Here is a 25,731-nt window from a genome sequence, read left to right as displayed (position 1 = left end):
CAGAACGAAAGGGGAACAAAGGCTGAAAACGCACATTCTGCCTCTTACAGTCAACAAAGGGGACACATACTAAATTAAACTGGAGAATTGTGGAACAGGGTACATATAATAGTTTACATGTATAATTTTGCAACTACAAATTAGCAAATTCTTAACATTTTCAACATTAATTTAATATTTTTAATGGTTGTTGATCTATTTTTAAGATGTCTGGTAGTTTCAGATTGATGTCATGCTTGAATGGATTAAAATTGTTCCCACCGTAAATTGTTTCAGTTATTGTCCTGCATTATTGGGATGGTTTGCATTTGTTGTGCGAATCACTACACTGTCACAGTGAGTTTGAATCACTTCCTCACTGAAATTAGGTTTTTAAGCTTAAAGTACATTCTGTTTAAGAAATATGTTATCAATAGTTTCAAAACAATTTAAGTTTTGCATTTTAATAGATGTAAGTAAGATTGTGGGATTAGGTTGCAAAAATTTAAAACACTTCAAGCTTTCGAAACGTTTTTTGAACAAAGTGGTAGAGTAATTCAATCAATGAATGAAGAAAGTCAATGAAAGCGAATGCTGAAAGTCCCAGCCATAAGCCCAGGTAACCTCCGATGTAACTGAACGCTTCAATGGTCTAGAAAAGAAAACAATCAATTAGCAATAAGATTAGTGCAGCTTTCTGTACCTGTAACACGTTCACTAAATTAATATAATGTTAACTGAAAATGCTACAGTTGGAATCGTTGCTGCATAGTCATCATAACTGAAGCTGCAGAACCAGAGGGCCAGAAACTAAATCTGCGGTCACCTAATAGAAGTAGGTTTGGTTTTTGTAATTACAGCAAAGACAAAGAGCTATCTGGCCAAAGGGAGGGATGCCATCGTGGAGGGCGTTCTAATGAAAACTGGCTCGTATACATGTTACACATGGGGAAAACCACGAAAACACCCATGCAGCCTGTCTGTTAGCGGGATTCAAAATTCGGACCGAACTGCCAGGTTTCATGACTTTAAAGCTCGGCCTCTGCTGAGCCTAAAAGAAATAAGGTGACCGTTTTACTTAATATACAGAGTGTTCGGGATAAATTTGACAGTTTCGTAAGGAAAAAGAGAATCCCTTTATATGAGTAGTAGCGAAGGTCTTCATTGAGTACAAGATTCATAGTAGAGGCTGTAACATTCATTTCACATTCATTTCACGTGACAAAGCCCGAATTCCAATGCCAGGGTTCTTCAACACCTGTTCCTGCAGATTTGCGAGGAATTCTGCTGTACGAACGCAATCAGATCGTCTGCTAGGGATCTTTCTTCTTGCTACATCCTCATAGTCACCATTGCAAGTCTCTAGTTCCTGCCTGATTATTTTTACTGTGTTCAGGGAGCATTGAGCAGCAGTCATAATATCCTTATTTTGATGGCCGGCACGAATCATCATGATGCAAGTTATTCTCTTCCATGATTCAGGTGGGTTCCAGTCATCCATCCTTTCTGACATCTTGTATATGAATGAAGAAGGGTTCAAACTTTTAAATGACGAGTAGTGTGTGTCAGTACCTCCAACCTACGGGAAAATGTAATCAATTATAAATGTGGGAAATTTATCCCGAACACCCTGTATAACGAGTCTCTTCGAATGAAAATTGCCTTTTTAGGCTAGAACTTTGTAAATGCATTCATAAAAATGGGCACCAAAAATTTTTCCATTACCATGTAGCTAAACCGAAAATGAGAAAGAAAAGGAAAGAAAGAGGAGGAAAAAATAAAATTAATGAAAAATGAAATGAAAATTTATACATTTTTAACAGATATTGATAAAAGTTATATTTTATAAGAACAACATTAATATAAGATATTATATTGAAAATTACACATCGCGACTTTCAGAACAAAGTACATAATATTATGCATTTACATGACTGATCTAGTTAAATCCAGCATTGATAGATGGCATCACATTATGATGACTTTTCAGGATGTGACGCTTTGCTCCGCCTACTTGGTTTGTGGTCCCTCCTTCTGTAGCTTCAGTTATGAATAAAACAAAACCTTAAAGAACATTTTACTTCTAAATTAAACATTATGCACCAATTTAGAGCTGTAAACATTAACCTAAGTAAGTATTTTAAGCGAGAGGCAATAAAATGTTACAGAATTCCTATCTCAAGAATGGTAGCATGAAACAGCAAATTATAGAGGTCACAAAATATTTATACTCTTGCTTGTCTAAAAAATTCTCTTTTTTTAATTGTTTTTAATAACAAAATAAAGTATATTTGCTAAAGTAACCCACACCTATGTTTCTATAAAAAGTATTACTCAAGAATAACAATAATTTTTATTGGTTTATTCAGATTTTTCATGACAGGGAAAGGAAACTTTATTCGTGGGAGAAGCCAAACGCTTTTGTAAGGGAAAGAATGTAACGTGATGTGATGAGTGAAATAGTAATGAAACGTAAAGGTATTAGAAATATGAAAGCATTTGGAAGAGCGAGATTGGAAAATTAATGTCATTAAGTAAACAAGAAAAATTATTAATGATGTGAAGGGGTTCAAAAGAACCCAGTTGGTTAAATGAAGAGACTTTACGGATAATTTTTCAGATCAGATTAAAATGTAATTAAGGGACCGCCGTACTTAGGAAAAAAAAAAAAAAAAAATTCCTTTCGAAATTTAATTCATATTCCCTGCCGATAAATTTCAGCGCTTTTTCAATTTGGCCAATATACACCAAATAGCACGATACATATCAAACAATGCTAAATTACAGAAGAATTAAACGCACATATGGAGACCTTTAAGAATCGAAACATGAATTTTACTGATAGAAGGAAAAAAAGTAACTTAAATATTGAACTTATGGGTAAGTCGAGAAATTTTGCAATTGATAGTAAGTTTAAATAATTATTGGCTACCTGTCAGCTAAACGTCACTGTCGGCTCACTGTCCTGTTGACTAAATGTCTTGACAGTTAAGTGTCCCGTAGCTAAATGTCCTGACATTAAATCTTTGTGTCGGCTAAATGTCCTGTCGGCTAAGTGTCCATGTCGGCTAAATGCCAGCACGCATGTCCATGCCAGCACGCATGTGCCAGAATTTGTTTAGAATCTTTCATTCTGGAGATTTTTTCCTTAAAAGTGATCAGTGTTCTGCCCAACATTTTAAAGTTGATGCTGACACAATTAAAGCCATACTTGAATCGAATCGTAATATAACTGCGCGAGAGATTTTAGAAAGGTTAAATGTATCACATGTAATAATTGAAAATCACATAAGATGTCTTGGAGTCGTTAAGCACGATTTCGACTCCGCATGAATTGAAGGAAATTATCTTAACACAATGAATCAATATTTGAAATACGCATTTCGAACGTTATGCAATCGATCATTTTTTTAAACGAATTATTACTGGTGATGAAAAATGGCTTATTTACAATAACATTAATCGGAAGGGATAACGGCCCAAGCATGATAAATCAACCCAAATCTTATCGAAATATAAATTGTCGTAGAAAAAGACCATGCTGTCAATTTGATGGAATTACAAAGGTGCTGTGCATTTTGAGCTGCTTCCAAGAAACCAGACGATAAAATCAAATATTTACTGCCCACAACGTTTGACACTGGAGGAAGCAGTCAAAGCGTGTGTGTGAGATTATGGCAAAGCCTCGAGGGCTATCTGCCTAAGAGGAAGGATGCCTTCGTGGAGGACTTTCTAAGGGAAACTGGCTCGTATACACACGTTACACATGGGAAAGACCACGAAAACTCCCACGCAGCATGTTCGCGGGATTCGAACCTCGGACCGAACTACCAGTGTTCAGCGACTTTACCGCTCGGCCGCTGGTGGGCCGGAAGCAGTCAAAGAGAATAGGTTAGAATATGCAAATCGCAAAGGAATCGCGTTAAACCACGGCAATGCGAGGCCTCACACAACTTTAGCAACAGGTACTAAATTATTGGAACTTGTTTGGGAAGTGAAGTCGTATCCCCCACATTACCCCAACTTTGCACCATCGGATGATCATTTGCTTCAAAACTAATAAAACTTCTTAAATGGCAAAAATTTCGGTAAGAACGATGACCTCAAATCGCATTTGGTGGAGGTTTTTACTGATAAAGCCCGGAAGTTCTATAAACGCGGAATCATGAAGGTACCAGAAATAAGGGGAAAAACTTCAAAACTTTTTGGGAAAAAATATTTCATAAAATTGCTAGTATGATTTATTCTGAGAAATAAATCATATTGGTACCCTAAGCTCGCTGTGGATGTTCAGTGGTGCAATGATGTTATAGCTCCTGTGTAATATTCCAGAACGTTGTGTTAAGTGCGGAGGCCCGCATCGCAGTAATATGTGCCACGAGAAACCAAAGGACAAGCCCTGCTGTAATTTTTCCAGTGGGGAACATGTTAGTAGCTTCCGTGGTTGTGAGGTTTACAAAGCAAGGTATGAGCAGAGGAATCAACAGAAGCCACAGCGATTACCAGCCCCAGAAAAGCGTCACTTGAAAATTTCCCGGAACTCTCTGAAGCAAAACATCGGCCTATGCAAAAACCAAGCGGACTGTGATATAGTAATAAAGTCAAAGGGAAACCCACAGTACTATAGAGGAGATACTCTCGTGGATATTTGGTCCCAAAGTTCAAGAACTCTTAAAAATTATTTCTGAAATTTTCAGATTTTTGCAGAGTGCAAACTTTATGGATAAAGCGAAATCCAGTCTGCAAGCCATCCAGAACTTGATAGAATGTGCGGCAAGGGGCTAAACACGATTATTTATTGTCACTCGCCAGCTCAGCGGCGTTCAGGCTAACAGTCTTCCCGTTCTTTTAGTTACCTCACTATTCAGAATTTTTCTGTTTAACGATAATGCTTTTTTTAAAATTGTTCTGGCTTAATTATTTAACTTAGTTTTCTTTAATTTTAATTTATCTAATTTTGAGCTTTTCGTTTAGTTATTTGTTAATATTATTCAAAACAACTTACTTATTCTGTAAGGGGTAGGGTTCATGTTAACCCAAGCACCCTAGTGCTACACCGTTTTCTCTCCGAATGATGTTATAGCTGAGTCGCGCTCACGCAGGCAATTCTCTAGATTCATGTTTCAGATGTAGCCCATGAGTAACAATTTCAGAAAATTAAGTGTATAATATGTATAACAGTGTTATGTAAAAAAAAAAAATGTACAATACAGCCTCAAAAGCGTTTCTTGATTTATTTGCATACCCATGTTACTAGAAATAATGATGGACTTTGGAATTTTTAGCCCAAAGGAGCGGTAGCTTAGAAGGGCTATAAATTTCGTTTTGGCGTATTGCATCGATTCACTGCCTGCGTTGATTAGCTTTTCAAACTGTTGCCACGAAACATTATCGTCCTGTGTTATATTTAAAGAAATTAAATAATGAAGAATCTGCATAAATGTTTGTTTTTCGCATTGTGACAACGGTACCTAGAGCCATCCAATTTTGAATAACGTAATCCTCCTGCTAATATGGGCATCTAGAAGGTCGAATTTGGAATTTGTTTTATTATCAATTTTATATTTTGTAACACATTAACTGATTTTTGATTAAGAAACTCAACAATTTCAAAAAAAAAAAAAAAAAAAAAAAAAAAAAATTATCTTTAGAGTGCGAGACCGTATCGGAAATTCTAAAGATATGCTCATTTTAAAATTATTTTGCGATTGCGATATTGCTGTTGAACTGAATTTTATGTGGTTTAAGTGCAAAGAACATGATATGTAATAAATAAAGGTAACACACAAAATGTTGAAAATAGCTCCTTTGGGCGTAATGTAAAACGTTTTCGTACTTTAGATTATTTATATTAATTACGTAATTTTTTTAAATGTTTATTTTCGATCTTTGATTGCAGCAGAATATTTATGCATCATAAATTACACTAATCTACAAAAGTTATAGAATAAATATGGTTTAGATCATAACTCTTAATAAGAACGTGGTATAGAATTAAAATATTATTTAACGTATAAAATTTAGTAAACGCATAGCTAATGTAATGACGTACTGCATTATTTACGCTTATGCAAAATGTGTTTCTTAATAATTACATACTTTGTGCTTCTAAAGATATTACTATAAAGTGCTATTTTGAAAAAATCATATGAGTTGTGAAAAGATGACAGAGGTTGATCATTGCGAAATTTCTTCACAAATGTGAAACAAAATTCGCTTGATGTATACAGAAAAATAGTATTTTAAGATATACTGGAAACCACTTGAGATATATTACAAAATACAGGGTATTTATAAAATCAATGGTGCGGTTTTAAATATTCATAATAATTCGATGCATTACTTTAGATGGGCAAAATAAGCAGCGCAACTGTCCAAGTTTTTGATGACATTTAAATCACAGCCCTTCAATATGTGCACCCTTGGTCACACGGCACACATCTACATAGTAATCAAATTCTTTCCATAATCGGTATAGCATGTGCGCTGTGACGGTCTGCAGTACATGCTTTGTCCGATTACAAACGTCTTCAAAGTACACGGACACTAGCGGTACATAAACTTTGTTCTTAAGAAACCGCTGTTGGAACGGAGAACTTAAGAAACGGAGACTGTTGTCTGCTACTGCAGCTCACCCAATACAGCATTAGTGAAGAAAACGAGTAAGAAGCTTTCGTACATTCCTGTGGAAAAGGGGCGAAGCACGTACAGTTGCCAAATATGACCATCAAAATTGGTGTTCAGCTTGGGTAACAGTCAGGTTTCCAGTATGTCCACCGATTATAGTTTCTTGTTGGAAAAAAAAAATGGGCTGTGCACAGAAAATGTGCACGAAACTCACGCTGCACTGAAACCATAGATCTGGACACTTTAAAATGGATCACACAGAAGTCTTTTCCTGCTGCTGCGCCATCTTGGAAACATGCTGCGGTTGCAGAGTAAGCCTGAAAAGCAAACATCAAATATCACATGAGAAACTTAGACAATTACCAATGCTTACGGTATAGGTTTTACCACGGGATAAGTAATACAATGATTTATTATTAATTTTTTAAATGGCACCATTCATTAATAAACACCCCGTATTAAAAACACTAGTTTTGGGAGCTTATTCCTTACTACTTTCAGCAAAAATTTCAGTTGAATGCGGTTCACTATATGCCGGCATAATTTTAAAACTCCTACATTTCCTAACGAGGAATAAATATCCTACAAATGCATAACAAGTGTTACTTACTTCAATACGTGGCTTATGTGAAATAACTGTTAGAGGGGGGTCCTGCAAATACAGCTCCACAAATGCAGAACTAAAACAGTAATATATAATATAAAAATCCGAAAAACATTAGAAGAGTTCATATTTGTTGTACGATTAAAGTTGAGTGACAATGTTTCAGGATTATATCAAACACTGCTATTTATTTATTTATTTTTTTCAATAACGCTTTTATTCTTAAATTAAAAACTAAAATTTTGTCTCTTTGATTCAAGTATAAACTTTATGACATAAAGCAGTTCCTATCAAGTAACTGTCTTTGAAAATCAAGGAAAAGTTTAAATAAATAGAGGCTAATTTAAATCAACATTTAAAAGCTCAATTATTAAGTGTTTCCATTTTTATAAAGGAAAATATTCTGTATAGTAGCATGGCAGGATATTTTCGCACTTTCCTATGTATGCAATAATATTAGTGTGGCACGTCTGTTCTATATTTTCTGCTAAGTATTTCCATCCAATTTAATTTTGAACAAAATTTGCAAATCCTAGCTAGCCTTTAAAGCAATCAGTTTTGATTTATAGAAATTCTCATTTGTCAATTAAGTCAAAAGCAAATTTACCATGCTTATTATTCATAAATGCTTATTTTCACAATATATCTTATTATTATTTTTAAATCCTGATTCTGAAATTGATAGTACTTTTCGGATAGCGGAAAATTTTTAAGTTAACATGTTTAAAAATTTAATATTATTGTCAAGTTTTAAATTTATTTCTAAATTTTTTCAAGGCACTTTGGAATATAATAACTGAAGTGAATGTTTCAAGTGCAAAATATAGAATGAAAAATACTTACTCTTTGATAATAAAGTAATCTGGCTTATCCTCTGGATACTGTAAAAAATAAAGTAATAATAAGTATTTTTAGTATTAAACAATTAATACGTAACAGTAATAGATATCATAACAACAATATAAATTTGAAAAAGGATCCAAGTTCGGAAGAAATGACGTTCTGTGTAGTCGCTATCACAATGGACGGCAAATTCCATAGCAGTTCCTTTAATCATAGCTGTAGGAATGTCCAACGTTCTTTAATTTATTTAAAAGACAATCTTTCTTAAATGAATCGAAGAACGTTGTACATTCCTACAGCTATGATTAAAGGAAATACTGTGGAACCATCATCCGTTAGATCTCAACTATTTTTTTGACGTTTTGGATTTTTTCCTTTGTATTTGCCCCTCTAACAATCTACCTTGATACCAAATTTCAAGTATCTAAGTCATTTAGAAATGGTCCAGGTGTCTGATGAGTAAGTCAATTCGTGAGTGATAAAAATGGCATTTTTCAGACTATAATATTCCATAATTACAAGATTGATGAAATTTGGGGTTCTAGGTGTTCAAGGGAGTTCTATTAGACATACAAAATTGGAAGTTCGTAGATCTAATAGTTTTTGAGTAATTGGGGGGGGGGTCGAAAGTAGCTCTAAATGGTTCATGTAAGATACACATGACCGGTGTCTGGCTGTTTTCTTTTTCATGTATTCTGAACGTGGCTGACACATTACCGTGTAAATTAAACCTTATTCTTATACGTTTGTAGATGATGCCTTACCAGAGGCCGAGTTGTTAAGGTTAACTAAAAGCTGATTATATGACCTGTGTTCGAAACAAAACGAACGGGCTGGTTACAGGAAGGTTTCGTAGATTTTCCAAAGTTTAACGTGAATGCGAACCAATTTTCCTTAAAAAATCTCCAAAGAAGACATCCCGATTCTTAAACAGACAGCTCTCGTCCATTTTATCACAATCCAATCCATCATTCTATTTAACTCAACTATTTCGCAGTTTTGCATAGCTTTAATATAAGGTTTTGCATAGCCCATATAACATTTTATATTCTTCATTTCTTTATTTCAAAGAGAAAAATTCTTATAGGTTTATCTTAATTTTTAAACTGAATCGCATACCGAGATCAGACTACAATTTCTTTTCAATTTTTAACCCAAAGGGGCGTTAGCCTGGAAGGGCTATTAGTCTCGAAACCCGATTTTGCGTGGAATGACTATAAACTGCTATATCACTTTCAAATTGTTGCCACCGAACATTATCGCTCTGTATTAAAGAAATTAAATGATGAAGAATCTGCGGGAATGTATGTATGTTTCTCGCATTGTAAAAAAACAATGGCACCTAGAGCCGTCAAATAACGTAGCTCTGCACCCGATATAGGCACCTGGAAGCCCGAAACTAGAATTTCGAATTTGTTTTACTACCCACTTCATATTTTTTAAAACTTTTAACAAATTTCTTATTAAGAAACTCAATGATTTGAAAGGAAACAGTGGCAACGCACTGTGCGGAAAAAAATATTTTTATTTCCAGCGCGAGAAACTGTCTATCGGAAATTCTGAAGACATGCTGTTTTTAAATATGTTTAGCACAAATGCTCTCGAAACGTGTAATCTGAAAACTTTCAGATTTTTTTTTATGTAAATTTTATGATTGATTACTAAATTTAACTTTCGCCTGTCATCTTCAAATAATCTGACGTAACCTTTGCAAATGTTAAATGGTAAATGTTAAATAAAGACTCAGTATTGTAGCTGCTAACGAAAATGGGTATCACAATTTCCAGATGCATTACTACATTTTTTCTAAACATTATAGAAGGAAAACCAGATTGAGGTTTTAAGAAACTAATGCATTGTTTCCTCTCTGACATAATGGAACATCCATCTACTATCTGAATCCATGGATAGGTTCCTGACGCTAGCATAGATAACATTTCCAAACACTCCACCTAGAAAATTTAACAGTCTTTACAATACTAACGGTTCAAACAATTATATTATACCTACGTGTTACATATAGTACAACAAACTGCTGCGAAATGCCTAGCTGCGGTAAGATATCTTCCACGCAAAGCGGGCTTAGGGCTGCCAAAAAATGGCAAGGAAACAGGGTTACCAGATTTGGCGTGAAATCGCAATTTGGCGACAAAAATGGCGATATGCCACAGACGAAGCGAGAACATTCTAGAAGAAATTCTTACAGGTTTTCCTGAGAATGTTCTCGAAGGCAGTGCAAAAGCTATAAATACCCTGTCTGTACGCGGAGTAACAGTTTATTGGGAAGAGTATCTCAAGTGTGTTGAGTTCAGCAGTAGTGCTTTGATTTCTGAGATTAGCTTGAGAGCGATCGACCGAGTCGGGAGCTGTACTTTAGTGCTTTGCCATGAAACTGTCTTCACCATTGTAGGCTGAAGGCTGCGTTGCGGATTGTTTCAGCTTTTTTATCGTAGTTTTTCTACGACTGTAATGCTCTTTGTAGCTGTGTAAGACTGTCGAATAAATTGCGTTTTGATCCTTCATCAAGCGTTGTCATCAATCAATCAGTCCAAATCCACGAAACCATAGAACGCAAAAATACTATACATTATTACAACTAATGTTTGCATGAATGCTTGAGATAATTTTACATTTAAAGTAATACACAGTAAATAACAGTGATTTCTGTCTTTATTTTGAGCCTTCTTTTCGAAGTTCATTAGTAAAACTATTAGATCAATCGAAGTTACAAGACTCTCGAAATGCAACATGAAATGAAGTTTTCGAATGTTTGGTATGTTTGTTTCCTTAATCGATGATGGCAAAAGAAGCCAGAGATCGCTGCGTACGGGTTCTCATATCTTTGAGAAGGAATTTCTAAACAGAACTGTCTAAGCCAGGATCTATTGTGTACGAGATCGTATAGCTTTGTAAAGGAATTTCCGAACAGAACCGACTCGTATTCACAACACACATAGGAGAAAACCCCGTAAATCCTATGCAACTAAACTTTCAATGAGATTGGTCGCCTGTTATCCCTGATTTGAAATGGCATGTTTTGAGTACAAACCGATTAAAAACAATTTAATTTGCAGCAAGTGTTTCGCCTTAACAAGTGCGATATAAACTTCAATCGAATTTATTTATTCCTATTTTAGTTTTTGTATGAATCATAACATTATCATTCTGGAAAACCGGTAATTCAAAACCTTTATGAACTTCAAATTCTTTTCATAAATATTTTTCTAAATATTCGTAAGAAATTTCTTTTCTCCAAGTCAGCCTAATTCATTTCAGAATAAAAAATGTGGGAAAATTGTATGAGTAACAACACAAAAGGAAATAAGCCGTTTTTATGCATTATAGAATAAAACCTGCATCATATAAAAAGGGCGAATACATTTTTTTACTAAAATTGCGACAAGCTGGGTGTGTTGTAACACCTGTTGTGGGTATTACAATACAGTGTCAGTAAGGTGTTACATCTGTCTTGTGAAGTCAATCATCACACCAGATTTTCAAACCATCAAACAGACAGACACAGAGTTAAAACACTTTACGCTCATTCCCCATCATCACTGGTGAGCACTTCAATGAAAATGTACAAACGCAAATTTACCAGCCAACCTGCATTTGATTTATAACTCAAAACTTCCATTTCACAAAGGATATAAATTCAACAAATTAAATCTAATTTCGCAAGAATTGTCTAGACCTCGACAGAATATCAAACACATGCTTATCAAAACAGAACCTGACCTCCTAATCTTTTCCTAGCAAGATCAGTATTAGAGTAGCCAACAGACTGTTTGCTTCAGTCGGCAAGGCGACGGAATGGAGGCTAAAATTTCATATTTTTATTCATAAATCTCTAATTTTCAAAGTAAAATTGCTTGCCGGCAATTAAATTTTGGAGTCAACCTCGTAGCTAAAAAAGCAGAAAGGTAAGAAGAGAATTAAAATGACATTCCATTAGTAAAACTTGCACATAAACACCACAAGTGTTATAGTGAAATGGAATACATATATTACATTAATTAACCTGTGAGGGAAAAATTGACAATTTTTCTGTTTTTCAGAATTTTTAAGAGTTTTATATGGTATTAGGTTTAAGGACCATTTTAATTTTGTAACCTGTTATTTTAATTCCCTTACCTTTCAAGCCTCCTCCTTTCTTTCTCTGTCACAATGCAAATTTAAAGCGCTCGTGATATTCAAATTAGGTAGAAAGAAGAAAGTATTTAAAGGAAGGTTTTGGAGAGTGAAATCAGAGCGTGGTTTGACTGCTTGAAAGCCACGTTGCTTACTTTGAATCTCTAGCGAATAGAATTCGGCGAAATTGAGTTATTCTTGCCATTACGCTTGTTCTGCTGACTTCGGCAACAGCCAACTCGCACGGTAGTTTAAACTACCGTGCGATAGTTAGGTACTCGCACGGTAGTTAAACTACCACCGAAATACTATGAAGCCGTTGGACTAGACTTAAATTCCATTAACTTAAGTTTATCCATTATCTTTGATTTAAAGCCAAAAGTGTTGGCTTCTTTAAGCACAAGTTGGTGCCATCTGTTAAATTTTATTGGGATTAATAAAAAGATCCTTTGCACCCTTTCGCTGTCCCTTTCGCTGTTACAAAATATAGAGATAAATCGACACTTGTCTTTCAGGGTTTTGGTCTAGTGTATGAAGATCAAACTCTGTATATTAAATAAATGTCTTTTCCCCTTTTCACTAATATTTATTTTCTGAGTGAATAAACTTGTAATGCTTAGTAATATGTCAGTCTTAACAGTAGGAAAATAGTGTATTAGAAATACTGAAAATAACTCACCTCTTGATAAACTTTTAAAAGTGCTTTGCGAATGATCTAACCCATCATTAGCTGTTGATATTTAGAGCTAGTTTTACACTATTATGTGTTCGAAGCATTCATGAGTTATTAATTATGCATTCCCTTGGAGAAAATATTTGTTAAGGGTAAACAAAAGTAGTGTGCGTTTAACTTATCTTTTTTTTTTTTTTTTGCTTACGGAGATAATCTTGAGAATTTCCTGGGTATTTCTGGGGCAGTAAGGATTATTGCCTCTTTTAGGTCGTCTGATATTGCACCTTGGCGCAAAGAAAGAAAAGTTCAGGAACCCTAGAAAAGTTCTCACGAGAAAATAGGTCAACAGAGAATAAAGCAGACAGTTCACGTTCACTGAGCAGAGGAAAGGCAGATCGACCAAGATGATCAAACGTGCACGATTTAAGTTAAGATAGCAGAACTTGCGTGTGGGTACTAATGCAAGCCATCATCAAATTAATTAACAAGAATGGAGTGATGAAGTATCAGCTGAATACTTTTGAAAACTAGCTTTATTAATTAGTCGATACGATTTGTTCATAATTGACTGGAACTCTCAAAAAGAATTCGAACAAACGTGCAAGAATATTATTTTTATTTGATAACTACTAAATTATGAACCTAATTATGATCTGCTAAATTATGAATTGTTGTTAAATTATGAACCTGATCGCGAAAGGAAATATACATAATCAGTTTAAATATAGCTATATATTTTAGCAAACTATTCCGTTGGTTACGAATTTAAAGAAATAAACGGATACTACTGATCAAGAAAAATATTTGAAGAATTTTTTATTCCAGAAATATTTGATAAAGTTAATAATATCGTAATGTGCTAAAATGTCATAACTGAAAAAATGATATTAGTTCGAAACTCTAACATTGTTATAAAAATAAGTGAATAATAAATCAGATTCAAATTTACTTTGTGAAGAAATACTTTACACTGAGCTAAATTATTTCACAGACTATTCGAAATATTCCTGCTGACTTCGGGGCACATCTTCAATGAACCCTTGAAAGTTTATTTGAACTTGTCGCATTAGTATATAAGTTTTCTGCTTTAGAAAAAATAATCATATAAAAATAACTGTGATCTTAACAAAAAGGGTTGCTACCATTAATTCTCTACGTTATAATTCTGCCTGTTACGCAAAAGAAGAGTGAACTTACGATGAAACTTTCTACTTTTGTTGAGGGGAAGAGATGGAGCCAACTCCTTATAAAGAAAGATATTGGTTCCAGACCCTCCTAGTTCTGCAACGATAGCTTACCGTATTCTCTCGTGTATAAGAATCACCCTTATTTTTTGCCTCTTATTTCAAAAACAAAATAAACAAGGATAAACCACGACTAGACTGTCTATTATCTATAATATTTTTTCATTTTGGGAGTGTAAAAGTAGCTAAAATGAAAACAGTACTTACCAAACATTGATCAAATGTGTTTATTGTCGACGAAAAGAAACAATTTTCTGTGTTTAGTACCTCTTATTCACTGTCACTGTCAGTACCTTTGTCGCTATCGCTGGTAACGGTATACCAGAGCTTGTCATTTTCAGAGTCATATAGAGCTTTGGATATTCCACATCGTAAAGATCATTTAACTATTGTTTCAGGCTTAACATTTTTCTGGTGTTCCAGAATCAATTCATACGCACATTGCACACTCAAGTGTTTCATTGTTCTTTCTGGTGTAAGCTCATTGTGTTCCATAGTCCTTCAATTATTATAAAGCCTTCGAAATGAAATTTTAAGGGAAAGATTAATAGTAACATCAAAGGGCTGGAGCTCCAGAAACCACAGTTACATAATTTTTTAAATGATTTAATTTTCTTCTTTGTTTTCGAGAAATTATGTGACTAAAAATATGTGACTGTGATGCATAACAAATACTGAATGATACTGTATAATGTACTATACTCAATGATGTATACAATTTAATACTGAATATAAAATACTTACTGAAATGTCGCTTTCCTTAATGGTATAAATATATCTCCATTTCCTAAATGAAAAAAGAGGAGATATTTTTTAATGTTTAATTAAAGGTTTGATTTAACATTGAAATTAAAGCTTAAATTTACGTTATAAAATATTATAAGGTATCAGCACTTCTTATAGCAGAATCATTTTATCAGCTCAGATTATGAGAACAAAGTCAATGTTTGACAGCATTCTTTCAGCTGTACGATTTGCAGAGATCTTCACCATAAACGCATGTGCGTAATATCTAATAAATATCTGCATAGATAATTCCAAAATGGACATAGGCACAAGCTGCGCATTTTATGTTTGTCAAAATAATCAGACAGTGCGGAAATAATTTTGTAATCCAATTTAATTTAATTGGAGTGTTAAATTACTTCCTATTAACTCTGTATTTCAGTCAGAGTTGATGACTATTAGGTGAGCAGCTAACTGGGCACTAGCACATCGAACACAAACTATAATCAGCTCAGACAGTTTCTCTAGTATTTTGGCAATAACAGGTACCAAATGCAAAACCAGAATTATACATGACATCCACTATCTCACTGCAAGCAGCAAAGAAAAGATTAAAGTGAAATGGATCAAAGTCCACATCGGAATAGAAGGAAATGAACTCGCAGATAAACTAGCGAAAGCCGCAATAGCAGATCCCAGTACGCATCACATCTGCATTTGCAGTTTCGCACTTCAAGAGCAAGACCAATGTTCTGGCCATATCAGAATGACAAGAGAATTCGGACAACACGGATGAAGGGCGAGAGATTTATAAATATTTTTCGAAGGTCTTCCCCGAAATCAAGACTAACTGCAGCTATGCTACACAGCTATATGCAGGTCATTGCCCCATCCCTGCATATCTATACAGATTTGGCAAAAGCAAAACGGACATGTTCTGCCGTGGCATTAAAAGCGATCTCAGCTACTACCTATACACCTGTCATACGACTTCAAGTCATATGATCACATGACCAAGTATATGTGCCAAAACCATCTATAAATAATGAACGAAAGTGATGCAAGGTGGTACCAGGCAATCACAGAGCTCTAAATAGAGCGATACAGATAATTAAATACAGTAATGATAAATCTGATGAGTTGTAACACCTTTCGAGACTGAAAAGGCCGTAAACATTAACGATGGAAATACTGTAAACACCAATTCTGTAATAAAGGCAATGCATTTCAATAACTGTAAGACGTAATAACACAATTACGAGTTTTGTTCAAAATTCGTATAGACACAGCTTCAAATTTTCTCTTCTGGAACTACAACTATTAAAACATCATTGTAAATATCTGTAAAATTCTGTTTCTAAGAGATTGTAAAATTCCATTGTCTATAAGTTCCAGTTACCGTAATGTAAGCAGAAGTACATCTGCCAACTATTATTGTAATTCTAATAATACATAGCAATAAATACAAGATTGTCCTGTCTGCCGACCCTGCCCATAGGCTGCGGTTGGCTAGGTAGTAAATAACTTCCCACTTCTGACCTGGCTTGAAGCAAAATATCATGTGAGCCGTCCAGTTAGCTGTACAAATGAAAAATATAATAAACACTTCTCAATTTTTATTTATTTAATGAAAACTTACTCGCAATTTTCTTTACAAGTTTTCAGGCATTCACCTTTGTCATAGTGTTCTCTAAGTTTTCGCGTCCTGTCGCAAGAGACTGAAAATTATCATCGAACATGTTTAAGAAAATTGACATCACGCCATCTACATTACACTAAAATTAAAAACAATGTAATAAAGTATAACTAAATAATTATCATACACCGTTACCTGTGTCGTTCGTTACCTGTGCTTTGTTCTTGCAACCGTTGGTCTTTATCGGCAACATATACTTTCAGTTACAAAATTGTTTTAAATGTCGCAAACTATGACAAAATTTAAAACAATTACAATTAAATTAAACGTATATTCTTAATATTCATGTCTAAAAATTTAAAGAAATAAATTTTGAGAAAATTACGAAACCTAAATTTTTATCCGAAATCTAACTTTTAAAATTATTTAACTTTTTAAAACTTTTTACTATATTTGTATTTCGAGAACTCAGTAATCATTGTATATATATGTTACCGGCAAAGTATGAGACGCCAGCATTCTAAAGAATGCCTAAGTATTGTATATAACACCCGACGATTTTAAGATGAGTATGAATTACGAGGATTATTACATACTTTTCCTAGGCATCGTATATAATTCCTGCGTATTCTATAGAATGATAAATGCACTTTAAGAATTTAAAAGTAATTTATACTGAAGCATGAAAAAAGGTTATAATAAGGTTGTTATTTAAAAGACGTTCACTTCTCAAAAATACAAATGCTATTTTGAAACATTTATGAAAGAGTGCCATTAAAAACTGTTATTCGAAATATGTAAAAAAAAGATATGATAGTGATATGATCTTGATATAAGACAATAAATTTGTATTTATTGTCTATCTATGTCCTATCTGGATGAGACTGGGAATAAATAAGATCTACCCGACAACAGAAATTTAAATTCAGAAACATTCATAGTTTTCACAATAATTCTCTTTTTAATAGCTTTTTGTTTTTTTCTGACAGGACACACCAAGGTAATTAATTGTACGGTTCAATATCATTACGTGTAACGTTTTTGTATGTGGTTGAAAGTTCTTTCAACATTCTATCATGTCGTCCGTATCCAGTACTCAAATGAGTTTTCATAATGTACGGGAAATAACTCAGCGTCCGTGACGTAATACTGTATAGTACTGACGCTTTCTTTAAACAGTATAAATGAATGTAATTTTATTTTTCACAAACATCACATCCTAGCGATTCAGTAGCCAGTAGTCCCGTGGTTGCTTCTTACTAGTCATTTTGGCCTTTTTACGTCATTTATTAACTTCTGGTAAGTAATTTAGTTCTTCTAAACGGATCAGAAATGTATTCATACTTTGCCGGGTTATCATTTGGCATTCTATAGAATGCCTAGGGAATGTGCGAATCGTTTCATACATTGCCGGATAGTTTTAGGCATTGTATAGAATGCCTAGGCATTCTAAAAAATTCTAAAATTCACTGTATAGAATGCCTAGGCATTCTATACAGTGTTGTAATTCAAACTTTGCCGGTAACATATATATTCAAAAATTTGACTGTAATATGATAAAAATTTGACTTAACATTTAATTTCAGAATTTGAGATTTTGGACGTCACTCTGAGTTTGAGGGGTCGGTTAATAAATAAATCAAAATAATTCGAAGTTAACTTTTCTTCTTTAATGTTATTAAATGATACTCTTTTTTGCGATTTATTTAGTGTTTTAGATTTATAATTTTGTTACATTAAAATTTTGTGCATGGGTCTGCTATAAGATGCACATGTGCACCTCCCTTTTCGGTTGCAATCTATGGCACCAAAAGTACATATATATACAAGGTGATTCGCTACCAGACCGACAATCTTGCAGTGTGTGTAGGAGGTACAGAGACAACTCGGAATCACGTAGGAATGCAAGGTCGCAAATGACGTAGTTACGAGCTATGGTGCAATGAAGCAGAGAGAAACAACAGGTACAGGTAGAAGCTAGGCCAGCACCTCCGTAGTACCACAGGTAATTGAGGTATTGCTGAACCTAGCTAAAACTGTTAAACTTTCCACCCCACTTTTGTGGGAGAACATCCCAGGGGGTGGTCTGAGGTTCTCCCGCCCCTCTTTTTTTACCATCAACCACTTGAGAGGACTTTCTGAGATAACTGTGTTCAGGTATTAATAGTGTACACAAATCATATTGAGAAAAGACTGTCCTTGAAAAGTTCAACAACTGATGCTTCCAAAAGCTAACTGTAAGAACGAATGTCTTTTCTAAGGCGTAAGGTGTAATGAGCAAGTCTTTGGAGCTCCCGCTCATCAGCATTGCGTAGATAAATGAAATTGTTGGAACATTAAAATGAAACAAAAAAAAAAAAAAAAAAAAAAAAAAAAAAAAAAAATTTTCGCACAAGTCATTTATAATTTTCAATCTCTAAAATTGCTTTAACGACATTCTCACAAAGTTTTATTATATTGTACCAAAAAAAAAAAAAAAAAAAAAAAAAAAAAAAAATTACCCATTAAAGTACAAACCTTTTTCCTCTTTAATTAATGCAAATAATTTTACGAGTTGGCTGCATGGCAGTACTGAAGCCTGCAAGTGTCTTCTACAAAACGAATTCCTTTAGATTATTTCAGTAAGATCTTCATTATGAAAAGGAAATTATAATTATCAATACTTTTCATAACAGTCTGCATAGAAATACTTGTCATTTAATCTTTTAACATCTGAAACCTTCTTCTAAACTGCTATTTTATTTTCAGTTACGTACAAATGAAATCATTTTGCTCTTTAATTTGCGGGCAGCCTCTGAATATATTTTTAAACTTGAATATAAAATATATCAATCAATTTTTGTCTCACGGAAGCCACAGATTTTTTTTTTTCTTTTTTGATAACGAACACAAAATGTTTTTAAATATATGTATAGGCTGAGAAGAACATATAAAAATTAGATTTTCTAATTTTCGCAAAATTTATTTCTTTAAACTAAAAAATGCCAAAGCATAAATATTTGCTTCATTTAAAGCAATAAAGTTTTAAGTATACGTCTACGACCAACGGTTGTGAAACGAAAGGCCGGCTAAGGACTTTTGCCACACGGTGCATGAATTCTATGCATTATTATTTCAGGAATTCCTTGAAGTGGGTAACATTTTCTATTACTGCGATGAAAGTATGCTTTCTGTGCTTCATTTTAACAGTTGCTAGAATGAAAATACAAAACAACAAAGCTTAGTAGTAGATTATATATCTGAAATTTTTGGAAACATTTTAAATTTGATAACAACATACGCCGGTGACAAGGAAAGTCGGAAAGCACTGCCCTCTATCTCTCATTTTGTTTGCACTATATACAAAATTAAAAGAATGATTTTTTAAACCTTAAATAAACGATTTAATATATGCATTAATTTTGCCTAAAGCCCTTTGTTAACAGAATGATTTTTGATATAAAAGGGATACAGATAAACATTTCAGATCAGCTTATCAGAAATGATAGGCCGACATTTTACAGTAATTTGACTGAGTATCTATAATTATTTACCAAAATTGAGAATTTTTTAAAAATCGGATGAAGTGAATATTTAAAAAAATAAAATTAAAATTTTTTTTTAATGAATTGGCAATTTATGTAATTTAATTAATATTTCATATTAATCTTTTATTAAATAATTTTCTTTACCATCTATTTGGATTAATCGTAATTTTGTTATAATCTATGAAAAAGGATTCTTTTTACTTCCTTGTACGAAGTAAAGGAAGTATTGCGATCGCAAAAAATTTCGGGCATCGTATTTAAACGAAAATATTCATTTTGACTGCTCTCGATTCGAATTGTTTTCCGATGTTTTTGCGTTACACCTGTATGTAGGACTAAACAAAGGACTCTTTTTCCAAAAACGGATTGCAAAATGGATTTAAAATATATTCAGAAGAGATTTTTTTGACGTCTGTACGTACGTGTAGTTTCGCATAACTCAAAAGACGCGTAGCCTCAGAACGTTAAAATTTTGTGCATGGGTCTGCTATAAGATGCATATGTGCACCTCCCTTTTCGGTTGCAATCTATGGCACCAAAAGTACATATATATATATATACAAGGTGATTCGCTACCAGACCGACAATCTTGCAGAGTGTGTAGGAGGTACAGAGACAACTCGGAATCACGTAGGAATGCAAGGTCGCAAATGACGTAGTTACGAGCTATGGTGCAATGAAGCAGAGAGAAACAACAGGTACAGGTAGAAGCTAGGCCAGCACCTCCGTAGTACCACAGGTAATTGAGGTATTGCTGAACCTAACTAACTGTTAAACCTTCCACCCCAATTTTAAGGGAGAACATCCCAGGGGGTGGTCCGAGGTTCTCCCGCCCCTCTTTTTTTACCATCAATCACTTGAGAGGACTTTCTGAGATAACTGAGTTCAGGTATTAATAGTGTACACAAATCATATTGAGAAAAGACTGTCCTTGAAAAGTTCAACAACTGATGCTTCCAAAAGCTAACTGTAAGAACGAATGTCTTTTCTAAGGCGTAAGGTGTAATGAGCAAGTCTTTGGAGCTCCCGTTCATCAGCATTGCGTAGATAAATGAAATTGTTGGAACATTAAAATGAAATTTAAAAAAAGAAAAATATAGTTTAGTAACATATGGAGATAAATAAGCATTAGATATGACAAATATCCAGTCCGAGCCTTTGGATATGTATAAGAACTTCTCTGATTTTGGACCTAAGGTGTCTGCTCAAAGTGGCAAGAAGAGTAGAAAGTTTAAGAAATATTGCATATTTCTTAAACGGTATTAGATTGTTGTTAGGCTTAATCAGATGTTTGCCGTCTGTTAGATTACAGTCAAAAATGTAATGATCAGGGTCACCCCTTTCGCCACATATGCAGAGATCCGTGGGGCACATGCCTCTGTCATGGAAGTAGGTGGGAAAAGGACCGTGCCCTGTGATATACTGATTCAGAACATGGTCATAGTGTAGTGCCTCTTTGTCAGTTTTTGAGAAAAAATTGTGGACTCTTCTGCCTTGCAATGCAGAATACCACTCTTCTTGCCACTTTGAGTCGACAATTGCATTCAGTGTAAATTTTAAATGAGACTTGGGCCACGGGACATGAATTTCCTCACTGTTGATGTTAGTCGTTGCATCCTTTTCAAGGAGGTCAGCTGCCTCGTTGCCGTCGCTTCCGTTGTGGGCTTTCACCCAATTGAGGATAAACCGGATTTCTGGGTGGGCACTTATTGTATTTTGAATATCCTGAACTAGTTGGTTCTTATTCTTTCTGTCCTTCAGGGCATATAATGCAGATTGACTATCTGAATAGAAAGCTATTGTCCTGAAATTATTTGATATAGCTTTATTTACTGCAGATTGAATTGCTGACAGCTCAGCTTGATAAACAGAATTTTCTGGAGATAATTTTCCTTGCCATATTTTTGGAACTGCGGAAGAAGAATAGATTATTGATGCTGGGCCCACTTTTCCATGAATTTTAGAGCCGTCTGTAAATGCTCTTGAACATTCTTTACTACTGATTGCTGAAGCGTCCGTATTGACTATTAAATTACAATACTTTGCAGGATGGTAAGTCAATGGTATGGCTGGAGACTCATACTTTGAGGCATAAAAGGTGGTGCCGTTCAGGTAAGCATCTTCTTTCAACTGGAGTACTTTGGCTTTTATTGAATCCTTCGTCGCAATTAAATGAAGGGGAGGAATCCCAGTGAGAATGCATTGAGAGGACTTAGCTGTCGTTCTATAGGCTTTGCAAATGCTCAGGAGAAAAGGTCTCTGAATGGCGAAAAGTTTCCTTTTCTTCCTTTCTGTCATAGTCTCCGCCCAGATTGCAGCCCCATAATTAACTATACTTGAAATTACTGTTGTAAATAAAATTTTTTGAATGTGAGGACGAAGTCCCCAGTTACTGCCTTGCATTTTTTTTGAAATTATTAGCGATTTGATTTGTCTTTTTCTCAGTTTATGTGAGATGGTACATAAAATTAAGTTGGTTATATATGTGGATACCCAGAAACTTCAGGACTTGGGTAATCTTAATTTTCTTTCCGTCTAGGGTGAAAGAGGGCTTTTTTAAGAGCTTTTGGCCTAGTTTGTTAAAAAGTATAGCCTTGGACTTCACTTGCGAAATGCAGAGTTTCAACCTTTGGCATTCTATGTTAAGCTGTTTGAGAGAACCGTCCACATTCCTTTCTTGTACCACTAACAACTAACGCAGTGTCATCTGCAAACGCGAAGATCTTCGTATGATCGGGAAATTCATATTTTAAGACGTCATTAAAGGTAAGGGCCCAGAAATCAGCACTCAAGCAGGATCCTTAAGGACATCCTCTAGTAAATTTTTTGCTGGTTATCATGTTGTTATGAATGAATATGCTTTCTCTATTATAAAAGTAATGTATGAGAATATTGAGATTAGAGGGACAGTTGGCTTTATTAAGTGCATGTAATACTGAAGGCCACCATATTGAGTCGAAAGCACTTTTTAAATCAGCACAAATAAGTGCACTATGTTCACCCTTTGATTTATTCTGTTGGATTTGCTTCAGTATTTTATCAATTGCATGAATAGTGCTTGTGTTGTCTTTGAATCCGTATTGATTGTTTGATTTTTGATAAAGTGATATCTCAACCGACTGGCAATTAAGTCTTTCTAGAACTTTTCCTATAGCGGGCAGCAAATTTGTTGGCCGAAATACAGAAGGATCTTCGGGGTCCCTATCCTTCTTCTCGAAAAGTATAATTTGTCCTTTCTTCATGTTATCGGGAAAAGTCGACAATTCTAAGCAATTATTGAAGAAATTAAGATGATTCTTGGGTCATGATTGTGCATAATTTTTAGAATTTTGTTGTTTATAGAGTCGGGGCCCGGGACTTTCTTATTGTTGAGGTGCTTGATAATATTATTAATTTCTTGTAGAGTGAAGGGGAAGTCTTTTGAGCCATTCTGTGAGAAATTGGAAAGTCTAATCTCTCTCTGCTCGGGTGGGCTTCTGAATTGTTATCCATGAAGATAGCGTCAAGGATTTTGGTTGCTGCTTCTTGCGATAGAATCTGGAAATCAGGAATACTATTGTTGTTGCTTGCGTGATCTTTGTTAGGAAGCGTAATTTTTGTGGGAACGAAGAATTTCCTAGTTGCCAATTTATGGAGGATGCCATACGTATCTTTATTTTGAGAACAAAATTTTTTCCACGAGATTAATTTGGCTTCCATAATTTTCTTTTTGTAAATCCTTTTTGCTCGTTGTATCTTACGCATGCAGCATTCCTAGAATTGTCGTCCTGTGCAGATTTTATTTTCCTCCTTAAGGCTTTAGTTTTGTTCCTCTCTGCTCTCAACTCTTTTGTCCACCAATTTGCAGTGAATTTATTTTCTTGGAGCTCTAATTTTAAAGCTCTGATGGGATATTCTTTGTATGATTGAGAAAGAGTTAATGGAGATTTCATTTAATTGGTTGCGATCCCTGCAGTAGTTTATGCCGTTCAAAATGGAAGTTTTTTTCTTTAGCAAGGAGGTTTTAAAATTTCTTGATGCTAGATTCAGTTATGTGAAAACGTTTCGTGTTGGTACTAGAAAATGTGAGATCAATCTCAAACGTATGATCCGAATTATTTTCTCGTCCAGTATCTTCCAGTTTTTGAGAAAGGTGCTGGCATTTGTGCTTGAAAGGTTCAGGTCAGGCCATCCTTTACCTGAGTATGTTTCGAAGGTAGGCCCTTGTACGGGGTCGTTGTGAAGGACGAGAGAGTTGGCAGCTATGAAATCTTCTACTTGTTCGCCTCTAGAATCTGATTTTGGATATCCCCATTGCACGCAGTGGGCATTCATATCCCCATCGATAAAGTTATATGCAGTCGGAGCACTCTGAATTATATTGTCAAGGTGTATAAGATTTCTTTCAATTTCTTCTGCAGGCGAACAGTAGCAAGAAGAAATGCATAGTTGTACTGTACCTGAATTAATTGAGATAGATATAATGTCTCTATCAATTTTGCATACAGTAGGGTATAGTTGTTTGCTCGTTACGACAATGCATGCTCTGAATTCTTTTTTCTGGACTGGAAAATCTTTGCTTACGTTTTTACATAAAATATTCCATGATAATGGAAACCCTCTTATCTCTCCTTTCACGCTGTATCGCTCCTGAATTAATAAGATATCTTAATTGGATTCTGAGACGAACTGCACAAGTGAAGATGTGGCTTCCTTGCATCTCCTAAGATAACACTGAAGGTAATTAAGGTTCTTGAGAATCTGTGAAGTTTTGATTAGCATTGAAAGATTTGTGGTAAATGAGGCATCCATAAAAATACTTTGCAATTTGAAAAATGAGAAAAAGAGAAGAGTAACTAAGTAAATCAAAGGCTAAATTGCGTTGATGAATCGAAATGAAGTATAATTTAGACTATTTGATAATTCGTGATAGCTTTAATTTTTTCGGTTTCTCTTTTGTACAGAGGAAATTGAGGTGCATATGCTGCATGCTTGTAATTAATGTTTGTGCCATTTGCGTTGTTGTACAATCTGCAGTTTATGCAGTTAGGTATCTCGGCTCTGCATTCTTTTAATGAGTGATTGCCTCCACAGAAAGCACAATAAGATTTAAATTTGCACTTGTACTGAGAATGTGTAAAGTCTTGACAGTGGAAGCATCGTATGACGCCAAAGAACTCTGCAATAGGAAGAAAATTCCAGTTATAAGTAATATTCCTGTGTTCCGTGCATGTCTTAAAGGTTGAAAAATTACATTCAAAAATCCATTTTACAGTATTAGGAAGTCTTCTTTTTACCTTAAAGAGAGCGGAGATCCCTTCTTTTTCAATGTTGATCTGATCAACAAGTTCTTCTATTATGAGTTCTGTTGCAGTATCTTTAGGAATATTTTTAATAGATACTTTGGGCGATCTTGAATTTGGAGTCTTAATATCAAAGAGGGATTTAATATCCGCTGTATCGTACAGTGCATCTGACACCTTCATTAGCTCCTCTTTAGAATTACAACAGATGGCAATTCCTCCATTTTTAATCGGAGCAATCTTGTTTATTTTTGCTTTAATGTTGTTTAACCCTCTGAGCGTTACGACCGGGTTTAAGCGGTCAAGACTGCCTACCTCGAAAGCGTTACGGACGCTTCTAGGCGGTCACTGGAAAAGTGTTCGAAAGCGTTCCTGACGGTTCTAGGCGGTCAGTGGTGAAGACCTCGAAAGCGTTATTACCGCCTTAAAGCGGCCGTGCAGATGTCTCCTGCCCCCCTT

General features: G+C 34.7%; 1 protein-coding gene across 3 annotated transcripts in view; it reads right to left on the bottom strand.

The window, feature by feature from the left end:
* Positions 1–279: 279 nt before the first annotated feature.
* LOC118200082 (uncharacterized) overlaps positions 280–25,731 on the bottom strand; it is a 109,708-nt gene continuing 84,256 nt past the window's right edge. The window contains exons 3-6 of one of the 3 annotated variants that reach the window (XM_085821470.1): positions 14,846–14,888; positions 8,054–8,091; positions 7,217–7,286; positions 280–631 (exon numbers count right to left, since the gene is read on the bottom strand). In XM_085821470.1, the coding sequence (XP_085677596.1) occupies positions 485–631; positions 7,217–7,286; positions 8,054–8,091; positions 14,846–14,888 (298 nt within the window). In that variant the 3' untranslated portion in view covers positions 280–484. Of the gene's footprint in view, positions 632–5,911; positions 6,924–7,216; positions 7,287–8,053; positions 8,092–14,845; positions 14,889–25,731 lie in introns of those variants that run through there. The other 2 variants (XR_015042420.1, XR_015042421.1) reach the window with 2 other exon arrangements.

This window comes from Stegodyphus dumicola, chromosome 1 (assembly GCF_044657685.1).
Source record: "Stegodyphus dumicola isolate Sdum_Otavi_A_Nest chromosome 1, ASM4465768v1".
In the NCBI taxonomy this organism is placed as follows: Eukaryota; Metazoa; Arthropoda; class Arachnida; order Araneae; family Eresidae; genus Stegodyphus; species Stegodyphus dumicola.
Note: the sequence above shows the minus strand (reverse complement) of the source record. Positions and strands in the feature narration are given on the sequence as shown.